General features: G+C 48.6%; 1 protein-coding gene across 1 annotated transcript in view; it reads right to left on the bottom strand.

The window, feature by feature from the left end:
• PLXNA4 (plexin A4) overlaps positions 1-16284 on the bottom strand; it is a 462713-nt gene extending 446429 nt beyond the window's left edge. Inside the window, exon 1 of the mRNA XM_009290424.2 lies at positions 15118-16284. Coding sequence (XP_009288699.2) covers positions 15118-16284 — 1167 coding nt within the window. The remainder of the gene's footprint in view (positions 1-15117) is intronic.
• Between the last annotated feature and the right edge of the window lie 3051 nt (positions 16285-19335).

Below are 19335 nucleotides of genomic sequence, written 5' to 3' on the forward strand. Positions count from 1 at the left end.
GCGGTTCGCCCCCCCCCGCCGCTCCCTGCATCGGCAACCAGAGGGTTCATCTGCAGCCGTGACACCGTGGCCAAGTGTCACATTCACCAGTGAAATAGGAAGGATGTGCAAAAGAATGGGCCTGATTTACAGGTGGATTCTGGCAGGCATTTGCCTTCTCCAGGATTAAGCCTATCAAATAAATAATTAACACATCCAAGCCCTCCTGGAGAGGATGGTTTTACAAGGCTGGTGCTGGCTCAGTCCCCTAGGGATTCGCTGAGCCCCAAAAACTCCCAAACTCAGCAGAAGGGTTAGAGCTCCGATTACAACACCTCCTTCCCCATCCTCATCTGATTGCCCAGCAGAAGCGAGCACTTTGGCATTGCACGAATGGTTGAAGTACCAGATATTTGGGGGGCCAGTGCAAACAGTGCTCATAATAAACTGCAATTGTCCCTTAAACATCTGTTTTAGCTATTTGCCTCTGAAACAGCCCCTGATCATCAAATACAGCCTAATCCATATTTCGGGAAAAGCTTCGATAAAGGATTAGCCATCCCTCGTTCCTCCTTGCTTTCACTCTGGCGAAATCTTCCTGCCCAATCAAAGCACCAGGGCCTTTTTCCAGATATCTCAGCAGGCTCCAAAGCAATTCCACAGACTCACTGGGGATAGAGGCTGTCCCAACGGCCAAGTCTCGCCTTTGATTTACAGCTAATACCTAACAGCCCTGTCTTCATACGGTGGCAGGTACTTGGCTTCTCACTCTTGTTATCTCAGGCTTGGCTACGCCAGACGACGGAGGGAACGCATACATTACGGCTGTCTGTGCTGCCAGCAGGGCCAGGGAGCCAACAGCAACAAGAAATCAACAGTAATATGCATCTGAGTCTTTGCAAGGAGATATCCAAGGTCTTTTCCATCACCTGACTGCAAGATCTTCCTTCCTTCCTGACTGCAAGGACTGAGTGAGGGTGAGGGTGGGCATGTATCCTACTCAACAGGATAGTTAAAAATCTAGAGATGGAAGCCCTATGAAAATCTGTCACCAGGAACTTCACGGTACCTGAAGCGATACAAGCTAAGAAAGTTAGGGTCTAGATCACTGGGTGCAGGGGTGAAGCATAAAGCTCCACCCAGAGGAGCTGCAAATGATGGAAACCATCTCCCAGCAAACCACCGGTCTTTAAACCCCAACAGCAGCAGTATGGTACCCAAGGCTTGTGCTTCTCTTGTTTGCCCGTGCATGTCCTCTTGATGGTATCAGCATGGACTTCACTGCTTGGTGAACTTCTGGTTAGATGCTGGTTTGCCCTACCCCTGGCATTAGTACCTTGCCTTCCTTAAGCTGGATCGGCTCTGCCTCTGACCTCCTGCAGTATCTCTGCTTCTGGCCATGCTGCATCCGAGTCTCTCTTCCGACTCCTCTGAGACCAGTGGACTTTGGTTCATCTGACCTTCTCCCCACGATCTGTGCTGTGAACTTCAGCAGAACCATCACGTTTCAGCCCACTGGCTGGGTTTAGCTATGAGGTCCTAGTGCAAGATGGAGACAGCCCCTCTGACTTTCACCTCATGCCACATCATTCACATAATTTGATGCCTGTTACTGCCCTCCCCATCACATGCATTCCCGACAGTGGGTCAGGAAAAGGCTGCAGGCTTCCCCAGCGAGCATCAACGACTGGGCAGAACCATCACGTTTCAGCCCATTGGCTGTGTCTAGCTATGAGGTCCTAGTGCAAGATGGAGACAGCCCCTCTGACTTTCACCTCATGCCACATCATTCACATAATTTGATGCCTGTTACTGCCCTCCCCATCACATGCATTCCCGACAGTGGGTCAGGAAAAGGCTGCAGGCTTCCCCAGCGAGCATCAACGACTGTAGACCTTTGCCATCTGCAATTCAAAGCCACGGGGAAATTTTGTGGACAAAAAGATGGGAACCCTGGACCACCAACCAAAGAGAGCATAGATCACCAACCAACCCACTCTTCAGCAGTTAGCCTACGGTCTGATGACATACAAAAATATCCAGTACCGTTTCCACAGGGTGCTCTGTGATATAATGGCAGCTGGATAAAGAGCCAGCATTTGGAAATACATTATAATTGCACACTGCTTTTCACTTGTGCAACCACAGCAATGGTTACCATGCAATTACATGTCACCATATACAAATGACAGTGCAGTTACAGTAACTTTACCAATTACAGGGAAATTGTACCCACTATGCTACGAGGTTTTCATTCAAACATAATTCAGGAACGCAAGAACAGGGGGGAAAGGTACTCAAATTGACTAGAACTGGTACAGGCGTTTGGTTTTTAGGTCCGTAGTTTAAGCATCAGTTCAAGGACTGGTGTCAAGTTTCCAGAGTGCTGCAGAATCTTAATGTAGTACAGACTTTTTATGCCTGCATTTATGTTCCTGCTATATTGTGAGCCTAAGGCTTCCCAACGGTCTATACCATGTACCTCCACGTCGTAAAATTTGCAATTTCCTGAAGAGGAGGCTGCCTTTCTTACAGAGACCAACAAGTTTCTTTAGTCTTTAGGCCTTTTGCTCAGCAGAGCTGGCTGATTATTAGTAAGAAGTAATTGTTGTTATAAATTTAGCATCCTCTAAGTATTGACTTTCTGAATGATTAGTGTGCCAAAAGATGTGTGCAATGTACATTGGTTAGTGAACCCCTAAAAATTCTCTAGACCCCACTAGTACAAAATTTAAGCAATACTGGCAGTACGTTTGCTTTTCTTATTTCCTGCTGCAGACCCTGGAGATGCAGACCACAGCTTTCAGGGTCTGCTGACTCTGTGTCACAGCCACAGAGCAGCAACTGCAAATGCTTTTCAGCCCACAGCTTGTTCTCAAACTCTTGTTCTCACTTTTGCTATGCACGTTGCCTTACTACTGGCACGGGACTGGTCAGCAGCAACATTTCTGCTCTGGAAGCAGCACTGGGCTATCAGAGGGAAACAGTTCATTCCCCCATGAAGGAAGGTCCACGACTGACTATCCAGAGAAGCACATCATAGATACCAAGTGTGCAATACCGCCCTCAGCAAAACAACATACTTGCTTCTTGGTCACTTGCATAGAAGACATTCCTACCATTACAAATGAAGATGCAATTAAGGATCCAGCCTGAAACACCAGGAGGTTAATGAATCCACATCACTGGCAGATGGTGTACTGATACCAGCTTCACCACATCCCTCAGCTCCTATGTCAACTCCAAGCATCTGCCAGGAGAAACAGTCGCACTATGTCGTGATAAACAAGACAAGGTGCAGAACAGACTCAGATACCTGGGAATATTTTTCAGTGGGATATTTACACTCTCTGTGTTTGGATATTGTAACTCAAGTGATATTTCAAGTGCCTTGGTTAGAGCCCAAGGGTCTGATATAGGCAGGGAAGACGGACAGTACCTCTAGCAGCAACGCAGAGTGTCAGGCCGAGATAGTAGAAACATTCTTATTTATGGAGGCCTTCACATCCCACATCCCAAACACTACCACTGTGTCAGCCAAATCTCCCTTTTGCATAGGTCATTTCCACCTCCTCGAAAAATCCTGACATTTCGATTCCAAATCTCAGCATTAGCACACCAAGCCATGTAGCTGGGGTGAAAATCAGATCCCTGAGGTGTGTGGTCACTGAGGTTCATCCCCTCACAGGTGGCAACTGTACCCACAAACAAGAAGGATGGGTGGGACCTGAAGAGCAGCAAATGTGACTGTAAAAGGAAGCTGAGTTCTTCTGCAGTCCCATAAACTTCCCTCTACTGGCTCAGAGACTGGAGGGTCATACGGATGAGGCACTGAAGGATAAACAGAGGAATATGATCTCTGTGGCTCTCAGCTCAGTGCTTTCCATGAGCTTTAAAAAATTCACTTAAAATTTTTCACACCCCAAAAAAAAGAGATTATTGGGTGTGGAGACTCTGCCTTTGAAACCGCCATGGTCTATTGGGTCAATAAGCATTTAGGGATTTTTCAAAAGTGAAATATTGATCAAATAAGCTGCTAGAGCTCTTCTGTAAGAACATATTCCAGCAGCAAAGCTGTGTTACGCACCTGAAACACAGTAGTACTGACTTCCCCTGGTGCTGCTGTAGCTGAGATGGGGAGTAAGAGTCCCAGGGAGAGAAAATCTTAGGTGAAAAGGGTTTTCTGTGTAGGCAGAAAGACACCTTTGAGAGAAGGAGAAGTGCTCGCCAGCTGCTGCATTTTATCCTAAAGGATGTCACATTTCCATGATTGGTCAAAGGTTGTCTACATAACAAATTCCTGGAAACATCAACTGAGATGATGAAAGAGGCGTAAGAAGAGACTGGAGCTCTGTCCTCTGTCAGCTGTGCCCTGTAATCCTGAGCATGCTTGCCGTAACATGGGTTTCTCTCAGGCACGTCCACCCAACAGAGACACCTAACAAAGAGACGTTCCCTTCCCCAAGTTACAAGTTCTCATGTCCATCTTCACCAGATGGACACAACAGCCACACCGCAGGGCTCTTCTAAGGTCTCCACAACAATATCGTTGCTGTCTGTTGCATGCAAGGGTGTAGGAGCCCTCTCTTGCTGACCTGTCCTCCCTTTCATAGACAACATGCCTGGCCCATTATCTCCCAACACTTGCTGGCAGCAGAACGGTTAAACCAGCATCTCTGGAGCATTTCTGGCAGCTGCCAGGCACCCTTCATTCCTATTCGAGTGACGCACACCAGCACCTTGCCGGATAGAGTCCAGCTGCCTCCCCTATGCCGGCACCACCAGAGATTCTCCACTGAATCACAATTACTATAATTATTATTTTGTTACACAGACAAAATTATCATTTGGGCTGCAAAGTGCCACGCGCACCAACAGCACTATATAAATTAAAAAAACAACGCTGCTTTGCATGCAAGCAACACCTTTGCCTGGAGATCCCAGAGCTGCTTAAAAGCATTAATTAAGCCTCACCGCAGTCCTGCAAAGGTAAGCTAAGTGTTGTAATGAACAACATGTATGTGCTGTTGCTCTTCAGCACGGGGAAATTGAGAGAGCTCAGCTGGGTACGAGAGGCCCCAGCTTGCTCACCAAATAACAGAGAGTTGTACCGAGCTCCAGGGCTGCGCATCTGTATCAGGGAGAACCGAATTGTGTCTGGTCCTATCATCTCAGAGAAAATGAATTTAAAGAAGCCTCGTTATCAGCTTAAACAACAAACTAAAGCACTTGAGCCCTGAAAAGAAAAATCTCCCACTTGCGGCGTCTATCTGTGCAGATCTCGGTACTTGAGGAATTCAGAGCACTTGTGTCAGCCGAGTATAAATTCACTCAAGCCATCAAGCTCAAACTCCTCCTGCATCTGAAAGCGGGACCGTGCAAGCGGAAGGCTGCAGCCGGCCCTCAGAAGCAGGGACACCATTACAATTACAGCCCTGTGTTTCTTGGCGCAGGATCCCAACCAATAGCCCCAACCCATTGATAAGTGCTGGGTCATTCCCTCATTAGGAGGAGTATGTTTTTATTATTCCCTTCTGCAGGCTCCCTCACTCTGCCTCTCCCACTCTCCCTGTGTGTCTAAATACGCGCCTGGCTAATATTGCTTGTTTACAGGATAAATCAGCTGAACAAATCCTATTATATTTTGGAACACTGACAATGACGGGGTAATGACATTGAAACAGGGAAAATACGATGTTGTTCCTACTGATCTAATGTCACCCACATGCTCTATCAGCTATGCCAGCTCCAATACTGCATGGCAGAAACAGAGGTCTCTGTCTTTCTGCAGTGCTACCATTTAGTTGCATGCATCTCTGGGTCTCTTGCCTCTCCTGCGTTTCAAGTACTTCTTTAAATATTTTAAATATTATTAGAATCTGCACCATAAAGCAGAAAACACTGGGGCTGCAATGTTTACCAGCTCCTAAATTGAAGGAACTGGGTGCTGGTGGCACAGGGAAGATGTTAGGTCCTACGTATTGTGTAGTTATCTGCAAGAGAAAGATGCAACAAAGGTCTGCATTTCAGCAAGCCACGTTCATCCACTTACTGACATTTATCTGTGCAACAAAGCAGAGCTGAAGAGAAGGACGGTTCGGAGGTCGATGTGTGCTGCACACCCAGCTCCCCAGCTCTATCCTGGACTTGGACATACCTACCCAGCCAGGTCCACGCTGGCTCTGCAAACGCTGCATTTTGTCCCAAAGCTGTTGTCGTGTTACCCAAAGGCCAGGCCAGTGCTAATAAAATGCCTCTCAAGCAAACTCACAGCAAAACCATATCCCACACTAGCACAGTCAGGCAGATGCCAGGCTCGGAGCGTCTGGGGCAGAAACATGGTCAGATGAGATTTGGACATCTCTCTGTAGGTACAACAGCCTTTCTCATCTCCATCTTCACACTGGCCAGTCTTCAGGATGGACACTTCCAACATCTGTATTATCCTACCTGGTATAATGGGGACCCATGTTTCCATGCAATTTAGATAGAGAAACATTCTTTTTTCAGGGGGAAAAAAAAATAGGTCTTACGTTATGTGTGTGCTGGAATATAACATAAATAGACATGCACATCAGATTGTTCCCAGAGGCTAAACATCTTCACTGATTCTCCGAGTACTAAGACAGACCCTGCACTGTTTTTCACCCCAACAGCTACACTTGCATCAGGCAGGCGAGAAAGGGTCTGTGCAGGATTTGGCCCAGAAAGCAATGCTGAATCCAGCATACCCTCGACCCTCTCTTCAACAGAACGGTTATTGTACAAACTCCCACGCTCGGCTGCCCCCAGTCCGGAGGTGCTTTAAATAGCATCGGGCTCACGAAGGGAGCTGGAGTCACTTTGCTTCTGGCTCTTCCAGGATGGCTGGGTTTTGCTTGCTGCTTTTTTAAAAAAAAAAACCTGTTGCACAATCATTCCCATTGGCCCGCAAGGCGACCTCCTGGCGAGGCAATACGAGGTCAGGTTTGCGAAGTAGCTGATCTCCCAGCATGGAAGAGAATGCGAGGAGATCATATGGAGCCCTCCAAAAAGGCAAGGCTGAGCCACGGGCGACCACAGGGCTCGACCACAGAAGAAAACAGCCTGGCTTGCTGGCAGGGGAAGCAGCAAAGATCAGTTCCCAGAAAAAAATCTAATCGTCCATGTGGGGAAAAGCGCAGGCAAATGGCACAAGCAGTGATGGAGAAGCTGGCACTTTCCTCGGCTGCAGAAGCAGCAACTGGGGGACCACCAGGAGCTGGGGCTGATGCTGAGAGATGCTGAGCTGCTCAGGCAGAGCCAACGTGGTCCAGAGATGGGGCTGATCGTGGGGGAGGGAGCTGCGCCTGAAATATCTCAGACACAACAGCGACTCAGCAGCCTTGGGCCCTGCTCCGTCCTCAATGAACATTTTGTGTGAGCGGGGTCAACCAGACGCGAGGAGCCGGGAGAGAACAGCAGTGTGCATGGCTTTGGCACCCGGCCACTTAAAGGCACAGGGTTTCCTCTTGCTTTATGCTTGGGAAGCAAATAAATGGTTTTGAGAAGGAGGTTGTTTCCAAAGCATGCTTCCCCTGCCCCGGACAAACAATGAGGGTTCTGGAAGGAGAGGTTGCAGGGTGGGGGTGTGATGAGAAGGTAATTATTTACCGCCAGCAGTATTTCTACATGCACACTGATCTGGAAGTATCCTTTCAAGGACAGGTGTTTAATACTGAGGAACATACTTAATACCTCAAATGCAATTATCCTCTCCGTGCAATTAGGCCCTGGTTTACAGCCCTTAAGTGCAAGCTTCAGTTGATGTAGGTGCTTAAGAGTTTTTGCTTTTCTCTCCCCCAGGGGCCTCCAAAGCCACTTTTTTTCCTGCCCGGAGTGCAGAGCACTTTAGAGAGGCAGGGGAGTGTCCTTACCCCTGCTGGCTGAAAGCAGAGAGGTGGCACATAGGAGGAAGGACCACCACGGAGAAAAAAGTAAAGATGAACCCACGTGGTGCCTGAGAAGCGGGAGGAAGGACCGCCACGGAGAAAAAAGATGAACCCACGTGGTGCCTGAGAAGCCCCTGCAAATGAGCTCTCACCAGGTTAGCATATGCATACCCACCTGAATAAGCAGTGGGCTTTTGAGGATGTCCAGAGGACCGGGACGTTGCCAGCAGCTATGCCCAGGCTGAACTAAGAGCTTATGCGGGCGCTGGAGAAGTCCTGTAGTGCTCACCCAGCGCTGCTCAGCCATAGGCACGTACATCGATGGAAAAGCCAGGAGGGTCTCGTTCCTGCAACTCCGTTAGACCCCAACTGTCATGTCCTTAGCATGAACACTAGGCATGCTAATCAATGAATTAGTGCTAATTAGTTAATGAGCCTGATGGTCACCTCATAGAGGAAGAGGTGGCGAGATTTTCCTAATTCCAGTTACAGAGGGGCCAGGACCTTGCTCGGAGCGGTGGAGATTTGAACTCGGCTGCTCTCCATTAGCCTGAGGAGCACGGCCCCAGACATCTCTGATCACTTCCACCACTGACAATAATCATGAGAAACACCAGCCACGTCACTGGAGAGAGCTCCCTGATCCGCTTTCGCCTGAGCTGCCTCATGTAGCAAGTTAATATGACATTTCTCTCTGATGAAGTGTCTTTCACCCCGGAGCACAGCCAGCTTCGCAGGGGAGATGATGGTCAGGCCTGCTGGAGATGGAGAAATGAGGACTGGGAAGGTGCATGGGGGAGATTTGCAAATCACAGAGCTGAGCTGCAGAAACCCTAAGCCAGTGCCCTACCCCTTGTCCATGTTGCCTCCTCAGTTAAGCCCTTCATCCACTCCAGCTCCCAGCATCAGCACGAGGATGCTTGTCGCCTCTTATCAAAGTTGCTGGGCTCAGCAAGTCCCTCCGACAATACGCTCCGCACACATGCACACACACTCCCATCCAACATAAACTGATGTGACCAATTATACAAACACAGATCTGGCAGTAATAAGCCTGTTTGCTCCGTCTCTGAGTCTCCAGTGAGCATTCCCAGAGAGGCATTACCATATTTCTGAGGCTACTGCCTTTGCACAGACTGCACTCTGTCATTTTTTTTTTTGGTTCCTGCTCTTCTCTGCATCTTCAGAGGAAGAAGAAGAAAGCACTGTTAAAAGTTGACCAAGAACTGCCCTCAGCTGACCATGAACCCTTTGGATCAGAAACATGAGTCTGTATAATTTGGGCTAAAGACATGTATGCAAAACTCTTGTGCGTGGTCTATCCGGTAGATATGAACAAAAAGCCCTATTGTGCAAGCACGAGGGGCATTGCCCCCCTGCAGAGATTTACTTAGGATAGCCCTACTAGCAAGCAGTGACACTACGAGGTCTAATGAAACCAATAGCTCGTTCCTGTGACTGTGAGTCATTCCCCTGGGAAAGCAGCAGGCTCACGTACGGGCCAGCCCAGCCGGGAGAAACGGGCAGGGGCTGTGTGTGCAAAATGTCAAAGCAGCAGTATTGCGTGGACCTCCTTCCACGCATTCCTCTTCCCAAGGGCTAAGTGAAAGTTAACACTCCCTTTCACCCCAACCTTTCCCTTTTAAGGGAAAATGATGGGGGAAATGACAGATAGAGATGATAATTCCTGCTTTTTAGTTTGTAAAGTGATTTTTCTCCCTGAAATGCCCCTTCTTTCCAGCAGCTCCAGCCCGTGTCCTTCTTTCTAAATGACCCTGTTTTCCTGTCCCCCATGCTAGACAGGAACACAATAGCAAGGATAATATTCCCTCTTCCTGCAACAGTTGAGAACGTTGGGCACAGCACTAAGATCCAGGAGTCCCTGAGCTGCAACTGCACCGCAAGTTATGTTTTACCGTGCCTTAGCTAACCCTCCTGTAAAACAGGGGTAATGCTGCTCCCCAGCTTGGCGTCTCAGAGGGGCTCTGTCAGACCCGTGTCCTGTTAACACCAGTGATGACAAATGCAAGCCCTGGGAGGAAGAGGAAAATCATGAAATAGGATGTTCATAGGAAAATCGTGGTCACCCCATCACCAACAGTGGCCCTGCCAGGAGTCAAATTGACTGTCCCATACCTTACACAAAGCCCTTCTACCACCTGAGCTAGAAATGGCCCTTCCTAACCTGGTGGCATGGAGCAGAAGAGAGCCCATGGGTCAGCCCCGAGGACCAAGCAGCATTTATCCTGGGGTGAGGTGCTTATGCTGCCAAAGCAAAATGCCTGTGCACCCAACTGGCATCCAGACATGCCTTACAGCCATTCATGGAAGGACTGATCAGGAATACGCCCTCCACAGCCTCCTCCTGCATTCAGCTAAACCCAATGAGTACAGCAGTGCTTGCTTGGTGGGTGTCAAGCATCGAGGATGGCCAGGGGGGATGCAGGGAAAGCAGGAGGGAGCAAGAGAGCAGAGTCCACTTGAGGAACAGATGTATGGAGGAGATGCGGGACTCTTAGGGATCTAGGCACCGGTATCTGCAAAGATATTTTGGGGAGTTACTGACTTAGGTTTGCCTTGAAGCATCAAGAGCACAGGAAGCCTTTATAGCCAAGTCACTCGTCAGACAATGGCTCGGGTCCCAAACATCCACCTCGCCTGCCCTCTGTTAGCAAAGTGTTGGAAAAATATTGCCCAGCTCTTTACACAAGGCCTTTTGTCGGCTGGTCAGCTTCGAAAACATTTCTTTTCTCCCCCAAGTGACAGGGCTGCCATGAAAAACAGGAAGAGATTGAATACAGTTATTTAAACAGTTAAACTCCATTTCCTGCCAAAAGGAAAAGAAAATACCAGCAAAAGGCAGAAGCCAGGCGATAGTTTGGGACAGACACTTTGATTATCTTGGACAGATATTTGTGCTGTGTATCTGGTAAAAGCTACAGCGATGGAGGTGACACCTTTTCATTTCAGGGACTGGAGTCTGTTTGGCTGCAGAGCGGCAGGTGATGCTGTGAGGCAGACGAGGCTGATGAGGAGACCAGGACCTCCCAGGATAGCCACCCTGGGCTGCAACCAGCGCCTAAGCTCACAGCCGGGTTCGCATGCCAACAACACAACGTGTTTGGGACTTCATTGCAAGCCAAAGCTCCAGCAAGGATCCCCATTCCTCTCGTATCTCCCCAGCAGGCCCTGGCACCCTCATGCTGCTTTGGGGTCAGTCTCCAATACCCTCCTCTTCTTCATCCATGCTTGTATGTCCCACACAGCAGTTCACCTGCTTGTTCCCCAAGGTAGAGGGGAAGGCTCCCCTGCCTCCACTACTGAGCATCCCAGTAGTGCAATTGTCACTGGGCTTCAAAATGCACCTACTGTTAATCCTATTCCATAGCAATGAAAATCAACAAATCTCCCAACGATCAAGTCCTGTACTGAAATGGCCCATTTACATCTCCATCCTCCCAAACTGCCTTTTTTTTTTTTTCTTTTAAAGAAATCCAGCATTTCCCAACTGTATCAACAGTTAATGACAACGTTTCTTAAGCATATTTAAACCACGGCCTTCTTTATCCAATATGAAGATTGTCTTCTGTTTTAAGAAGCCTATTTTTTCCCTCCAGAACAGCCCTTCCTTCTGCCAACACCCTGCGTGTCCACACAGCCTGGCTCCCTCTGCTCCGTACATTGATGTACCACACTGCACCACAGAAGTGGTCGCGTTGTGGTGACCCACAACGCTCTTGCCAGATAGCCAAAGGGGATGAAGGTGCTCTCTGTGGCTATATAAGTAGGAATGCCTTCAGTATCAGGAAAGGAGATTTAGATTAGGCATGAGGGAAAGCTTCCTCGCAGCAAAGACAGATTATGTAGGGAGAGAGAGGAATCTCCATGGCTGGAGGTTAAGAACAGGTGAGACAAACATCTGTCAGAAAAGTTATAAGTAGGGCAGAAGGGCAAATCAGATGACCTCATAAGACTCTTTTTTTTCCCCAGCCTCATTTTTCTCTGATTATATGAATTTCTAAGCATTTGGGGTCAAGTGTACTGTTTAAATATAAGCTGTTATCCTGTATTTGTAAGGAGGAAAACCAGAGAGGTATTACCTGGAACTGTTCATCACCTGAGTGAACATCGCCAATTTGCAAATCAACTGCCCAGACATAAAAATCCATCATTTTTTCCTGATTTATGCAGAAGATTAATAGTAGGAGAGCTATAACACAGGGACAGGGGAGGAATGAACATTGAGGATCCTTCATTCATATCTGGACTTTTATATTTCCCATTCTGGAAATTCTTCTATCACACTGCTAACATCTGCAACATGCACACGCGGTTGGCACGAGAGAAGCGCAGACTCATTACACAGTTGGGTCTCCGTCCTTTGCCTTCACATTGGGTTTGCAAACCAGATCAGGGCAAGTCTCCAGGACATCCAACCCTGCAGGACATCTGGAGACCCAATGCCTCCCACTGCATGTTGACCGTGAGACCCAGGGCGTCCAGCCCAGCTTGCTGCCAGGTCCTACCTGACCTCAACTTCCCAAGCTCCAGCTGCACCAGCAAAGCTGCCTGACCAGAGAAGCTGCAGAATCTGCACTGTATGGTTCTGGCCAAGTGCACCGTTCCCCCACCTCCCTGTGATTATTTGTGTGCATATTACAGGTTAGGAGAGCTGTGCTGGGAATGGTCCCTGTCCTGGTTTCGGCCAGAGAGACTTCTCTTGCCCTGAAGTGGCCTTGAGCGAGCATTACACCAAGGCAGGAACAGAAGCGTCGTAACATGTGGATCCCCTTTTGAGTCAGTTATTGCCCTATTAGAAAAATATTTGTTACCAAAAGTCAGACCTGACCATGCACCAAGATGCGAGGACGGTGCGGTGAGCCCAGCTCCACAATCCATGGTCCTACCGTTAATACCACAAAGAAGGGCTGCAATATGTCTTCCAATAGTGTTTCTCTGCAATGCTTGGTGAGGGTTTCCCACAGCTCATCTCTACCCATCTGCTCAATGCCAGGTACATCATCTGTATCTGTTCACATGCAGGATTTTGGCTGCTGAAGGCAGGGCAGCAGAGCTGAAGTTCAGGTGCGGCCTCGATCGCAGGCAGGTTAAGCCTCTATTTGCCTCAACAGAGAAATATTTGACATCCACACAAAACCAGGGGAAGTCTCACTGATGGCTTTGTAATTGGTTTTAGAGCTGCTAAGAGGCAGAGCAGCAGTGCTGGTGGATGGCTGGCAAGCAGGACATCAGCAAAGGAGGCGAGGCCCTCACAGACATATATCCAGGCTCCAAAATACTTCACCAACCATCAAATATTTTCCAAGCTTAGCGGCTGGACTCTGCAACCCTTGCAGCAGCCAAGTCACTAATACCTCTTCCCTCGGGCAGCACAGCTGATCTCAGACAGGGCTTGCCAGCAGCTCTAAGTAGACTCATTTAAGGAAAGGACAGCCCACTTAGTTACACTTTTCAGACTCCTGTTTTTTCTTCAAGGATCTCCAGGCTCTTTCTCCAGCTGGGAAGCATTAGCATCTCTGATTCACAGTGAAGAAATGCAGTCACAAATAGGCTTTAACAGTTTTTCCCACTGTGTCACCCAGTCCCTGGCTCCTTGTCCTCTCCCCAACCTCTGCAGTCCTGTCCCTCCAAATTCGGTCTGATATATCAGTCTTCTTGGTCCGGGACTCACACCAAGGGACACAAGAAAGCTGTTGGCCTTTTTGCTCCTGTCTAAAGCCACAGAAGCCAGGTGACCGAAAGGTTTCAAACCTCCTGATTTGAGAGGTCCAGTATTGCAAACGTTAGTATGGAGCACAAGCAGAGCAGATTTGCAAATGCATGGAGAGGCTTAACAGCCCAGGAAAGAAACTCCAGTGGGAAGCTCCCAGCTTAAATCTAAAGGCAGCTCTTTGAATGTGCAGAGGCCTTGAGGCTAAACAAAAAAATCAAAGACAGATTTGGGCACAGCCTTTCTCCCTGTGCAATACTCCATAGGGAGCTTTGCAGGTCTAGGCAGAAGAGATCCCAACTAAAATGAAGGACTTGTCCCTCCACTTGTTTGGTGTGGGAGTATGAGAGCAATGCAAAGTCAAGCAACGATGCTGAGGGCACTGGTGTAAAGGGGAATTAGGGCAGAGTAAGGCAGGATCAGACTCCCTGCAATGAAATTTCCATCTGCGTTCCTCTTGGTCTGTCCTTGTCCTGCAAAGGAACAACAGCAGGGATCCCCCAGCAAAGGAGGCTTGAGTACAAAGGAAAGCTGGAGCAATCCCATATCCCGAGCCCTGACTGCCTTGAGATTATGGGGCAGGAAAGCGCTCTGGTGTTTCTCCATACTCCCTTTGCTCAGACTTGAACTTGCCTCTCACTTGAAAGAGCTAATTAAGGACGGGAATCAAAGCCCAGAGAAGCGGCTATTACAGCAGCCTGGGTGCAGCGCTGGCTGTAATGCTGATTTCTGTGCATGGTATCAAAGCCAGCCGTACGCTGGCGGGGCTGACGCAGATTTCTGCAATGACACTTTAGTGAACCGACAGAATAAACTAAGACAATTTCTTAAGACCATTTGTAGGTCAGGTAGATCAGCCTCTTCCCCAGTCCTGCCCTTAAATCTTGTGGCATTTAATCCTTGATCTGCAGACAGATCTTAATTTTTCAGTGCAGAGGCAACGCAGAGCTGGCTGGAAACGGGAAGATGAGGGACTTTGATGGTTAATGACCAGTGCTTCTCACCCCTAGAAGAAACGAAGCCCTGTCTTCAGAAAACTCCCTGAACAAATCCTGCTGTGACTCCAGCCCAGGGAAATAAAATTACACCAGCAGAGACAGAAACCAGCACAAGCCATTGACATTATCTAGGTCCTGTTTTGGTTTAGGTTTGAGCCAAGACTGCACAAGGAAATGTGATTTCACCCCTAACAAATTGCACAGTGAAGTAACTACAACAAGGCAAATTCCTCCTAAAGATTTCAAGGCCCCTTGGCTTAGTTCATCAGCAAACATAGCATGCCTGAGGAGGTCAGAAAGTGATACCTTCCTCAGCACGTCCATGAGTAAACTGAGGCATGAGCTGGTTAAATTAGGTGGTGTGGTGAGCTGGAGGCAGAGTCATGACTGGGACGAGGCAGTCTCAGTTCCTTGGTCCCTGTTCTAATCGTTAAGCCATGCTCTAAGATCTGTGAGCACATGAGGAGGTTAAGGTTGGGTGCTTAGGGGCTTCACTTACCGCACTGCTACAGGGAATGTCCTTGACTTTGAGCCAGGCCAGATCTAACGTCCCCTCTCCCCTGTAGCAGGACTGCAGTCTGTCCTTGATGCGATCATTGATCTTTTTCAGGACAAAGATGCAAAGAGCGGACTCATCCAAGGACTTCATCTTCCTTTTCTGCCCCTTGGAGAAGACTGTGAAGAGGATATCATCCTCAGGGCCAACACCCAAAGACCTTGCTAAGATGGCTCCAGCCTTAGACAAGTAGGCTGCCTGGAGCAACCGGTACTCCACCCCATTCTTCTCACAGCCAATGGGCACCTCAACATAGGAGTTAAAGGCTGTGTCCTCCTTACAAAGCCGGACCAGCTTGGAGGTATAAACCTGCTCCTTCGTGGTGGAGCCAGGCGGTGAGATCATCTCAGGCTGCAGAGTCAGGAAATAGACAAAGTTACCACTGCTGAAGCCATAAATGTAGTAGATATCAAAGTCAGGGATGATGGTAAAGGTGTCTGAGGGGATCTTGATCATAGAGGCCACAAACTCATCATGAAAGACATATGCAAACATCCCATCTGCCTCGGAGTTCTTGGTGAGCTTTCTGCTGGAAATAGTGGGGAAATACTCAGGTTTGCCATCCACGGCAGTGGCAATGAACAACTTGTCATCCATGTTGCTGTAAGAAACAATGACTCCAAAAACAGAGCCACTCTCATTCACCCCAGAGAGATAATGCTCCTTCTTGTGGAAGGGCTCTCCCAGCTTGAAGAGGTCATCCAGCCTCAAAAGCTTGCAGATGCCCTGGTAAAGACTCCCACAGGCTATCAATCGATTCTCCTTGTAGTCTATGAGGAGCATTTTGTTTATGTTGTTAGTGGGCGTCAAGGGTTCGTTGCAGGTTTGGACTATCCTGGGAGGGTAACACTTGGGATTATCTTCATCAGGACCAGTCTGGTGGGTCACCAGGACCTTCAGGTCAGTGGAGAGTTTGTAGATCCTGTTGACAGCTCCCAAGTAAATGTGCCCAGTTCTTTCATCAACCACCAAGTGGTTGAAGTTTCCCTCTGCTTGGTCTCCAGTGAAAGTGATGAAGGGCCTCTTTGGATGGAGTGGCTGCTGCCTACCAAGAGGTGACACTGTGATGGATAGCAGGAGGTGAGAAACGAGGCAAGTCCATTTCCACATGGCCGGTGACATGATTAGAAAGGTTTGTATTCCCAAGGAACGAGGATTAAAAGCTGCAAGAGTCTTCAAAACACCAATTCCCTGGGAGATTTTGTCCTACAAGCAAAGAAAAAAGAAAACAAAAGTACATTACTATGGAGTATTCCTTCCTCCTCCCTCCTTCACAACCATGCCATCATCAGAGCGTATTTAATTGCTAATCCTCCCTTTCTCGTCTCTGAGCTCTCTACTTAAAACCAGCACAAAGGGAGCCCTCCTGAAAGAAAAGATGCTGGTAGAAAGAGCAGAAATCACATAGCAGAATAACAAAGCAGCACCTTTTTACTCTCCATTACACAAACACATGCCCCATGGTGCAGCACAAAAATTCACTGGAAGCCAGAGCAGTGCGGAAGGCTAACGGTAGAAACATCAAGCAGTATTGCTGTTTGCACTGCCAACTTTGACCCAGTTGTGTATTTGCTATCTAAGAAGACAGGACAGGAGAAGGATTATTATCCTGCTCTTCTGGATGAGGGACTGAAGCCTAGAGAAGGTCAGGGACCTGCCTGCAGGGACAGGTCCAGATGGCTGCTGAGCTCTTTTGCAACCCTTGAAGTTTGCCAGGAAGAAGCCAGCTCTGGTCTGACATTAACATCCTTTCAGGGAGACCTCGGTCCAGAACGGGCCTGTTTGAACAGGCTCTCTGTGGCTTCCAGATCAAAGCTGCCTCTTGCCGGTCCAGCTTGGAGTACAGACGTAGGAGTTGTGGTGTGCCAGCCTTCAGAGCCACATCTACAAAGGGCATGAAGCCAAGCACGGAGCAAACAGAGCACCAGGTCTCCTCCCTCCCCTGGGCTCCCACCACAAGACTGCTCTCCACCCACTGCACGGCCAAGAAAACATTGTCTAAAAGAGAAATACAGTTCCCCTGGGCATCTCAGAGGACTGAGGAGGAAGGGGTTGCCTAACTATTAACAGTAAAAGTCTAAAGGCCCATGAAATAGGAAAACTAACAACCCAGGGACCAGCCTGGTGACTTTCCAAAGAGAGGGAAGGGGGCTTCCTTGCACCACTCAGAATCTTAAAATCTCCCAGGTTTTAACCAGGGTGGTGGGAGCAGTATGGAGTTCAAACAGCTTCTGTAATTTGGTGAGCACATCACCAAGCCCCATCCCTGTGCCATGGGAATGCATTTTCCTACTCAACACATAGATCTACTCCCTGCTTCTCCACCTTTTCATAGCTGTTTCTGTACCAAGAGCAGCTTTGCCCCCTTATGACCCCACAGAACATGTGGGAGATGGAGACCTACCAGCTCAGGTCTCACCAGCCAAGCACCTTGCTGAGTGCTGACCGTACAACCCTTGTTGCTGGCGCCCAGGCTGAGGCACACAAGTCTTTCCTCCCTCCATCCCTCTTTAACATCCAGATCAGAATTTCATGAAACTGTTCTTGATTTTAAAAAGGACACAAGCCAAACCCCAGCTCCACTGCTGCAGGCCAGTGTCCTACCACCTCTCTCGCAGAGTGGCTTTGCTGAAATCAGGGGTGTAACTAGCTGAGCAAAGGTGATGACAGCCAGCCCCGCGCAAGCAGGAGGCAAGGGAAAATCGATGTTTGCAGATCCCAGCAGGGAGGAAGATGTGGCAGGTCTGGATTCGCAGCTTTTTCAAGTCTGTGCAACTCTGCTAACGCCAGTGGAACTGAAAAATTTCCTTCAAGAAATAATAAAGAGAGTAAAACCTGTCTTCTTTTGACCTGTAGACTGATTAGATCTGATAGTGGAAAGGGTAAGTCTGAGCTTGCAGAGCATCTACCACTTTTATGCCACCCCAAATATTTCAAAATTCTCACAGTTGCCAGAATTTCAAAGCTGTTGTATGATCACCTTCACCTCCCACTGCCCTCCCTACCGCAGCAGCCGCAGGCGTTGGATAGATGACGGACAAAGGTCATTTCACATTTACTTTAGGCATGTTTACCCTGTTCTGCTTTGCCTTTCTGGTCAAGCAAATATTTAATAAAATCAAGCTTATACTGCAGAGTTTGCAAGACTGTCTTGCGAGCGGGAGAGGATTCACTCTGCAGGGATACGCAGGCTGGTCACGTAGGCTTTTAATAACCTTTATTATGATAGATAGAGCGGCGGTGGGATGAGCTCTCCCTGCACAACCATTCCTCTTTCAAAAGAGGCCATCCTTGAGAGAGCAGCAGAAGAGGGAAGCTGTCCCTGTTTGAGTCCTGTGTTCAGAAACATCACGTGGCGACCCTGAACACCAGCTCCCGTCACTTATGAGTTATGAACCATATTTCTAACAGACACTGGTTTGATCGGGCACTAGACAGATCTAGGAAGAAATTATTCTTTTCAAGTACTAAAAAGATATCTATTTTACCCCTGTATTTTGCTATATTTTGCTCCTCTTAGCCCTGCAGAGTCAGCACAGCTGCAGGACAGGGAAATGGGAACTGCTGCGGCCCGGAGACTGAAGAGGTAACGAACAGCCCCTCTTCTGCAACAGGAGCCATCTGCCCGAAGGTCATCACAACACCCAGGAGTAGGTTTGCAACACCAGGAGGAAATCTGCCGGTTAAAATAAGTGGTCAACACAACATAAGAGGAGATACACTCCAGACGTGAAATCTTTGAGGCCCAAGCAGGAGAGAATCGTGGTTGACTTTGAGGTGAGACTGTCACTTGTAGAGGGAAGGGGTGGCGAGGGGAACCTTCCTCCAGGCAAAGACAGCAAATTTGGTCTGGAAACCAGAGAGACCTCAATGAGAAACTCCAGGAAGGCTGGATGAGGAGTTCCTTCTGCAGCAGGCAAGGGCGCTTCAAAAATAGTGAACCTCATGGGGGCAGATGCTCACCTGCAGAGGAACGAGCCTCAACAGTCTGCCAGCACCGATAGCCACCAAGCAAGCACAGGAGCAGCCTTTTGGGAAAAGGCAGGGAGAGCAGGAGCCTGGGGCTATCTTGCCACCTTCCATCAGCCATCTGAGTGACCCTAGGAGCAGGATTTTCTCTCTGTACACTGCTGGCACTCACTCCTTCCCTCCCATCTGTTC

The sequence above is a fragment of the Aptenodytes forsteri genome, unplaced genomic scaffold, assembly GCF_000699145.1.
Source record: "Aptenodytes forsteri isolate BGI_AS27 unplaced genomic scaffold, ASM69914v1 Scaffold173, whole genome shotgun sequence".
NCBI classification, from domain to species: domain Eukaryota; kingdom Metazoa; phylum Chordata; class Aves; order Sphenisciformes; family Spheniscidae; genus Aptenodytes; species Aptenodytes forsteri.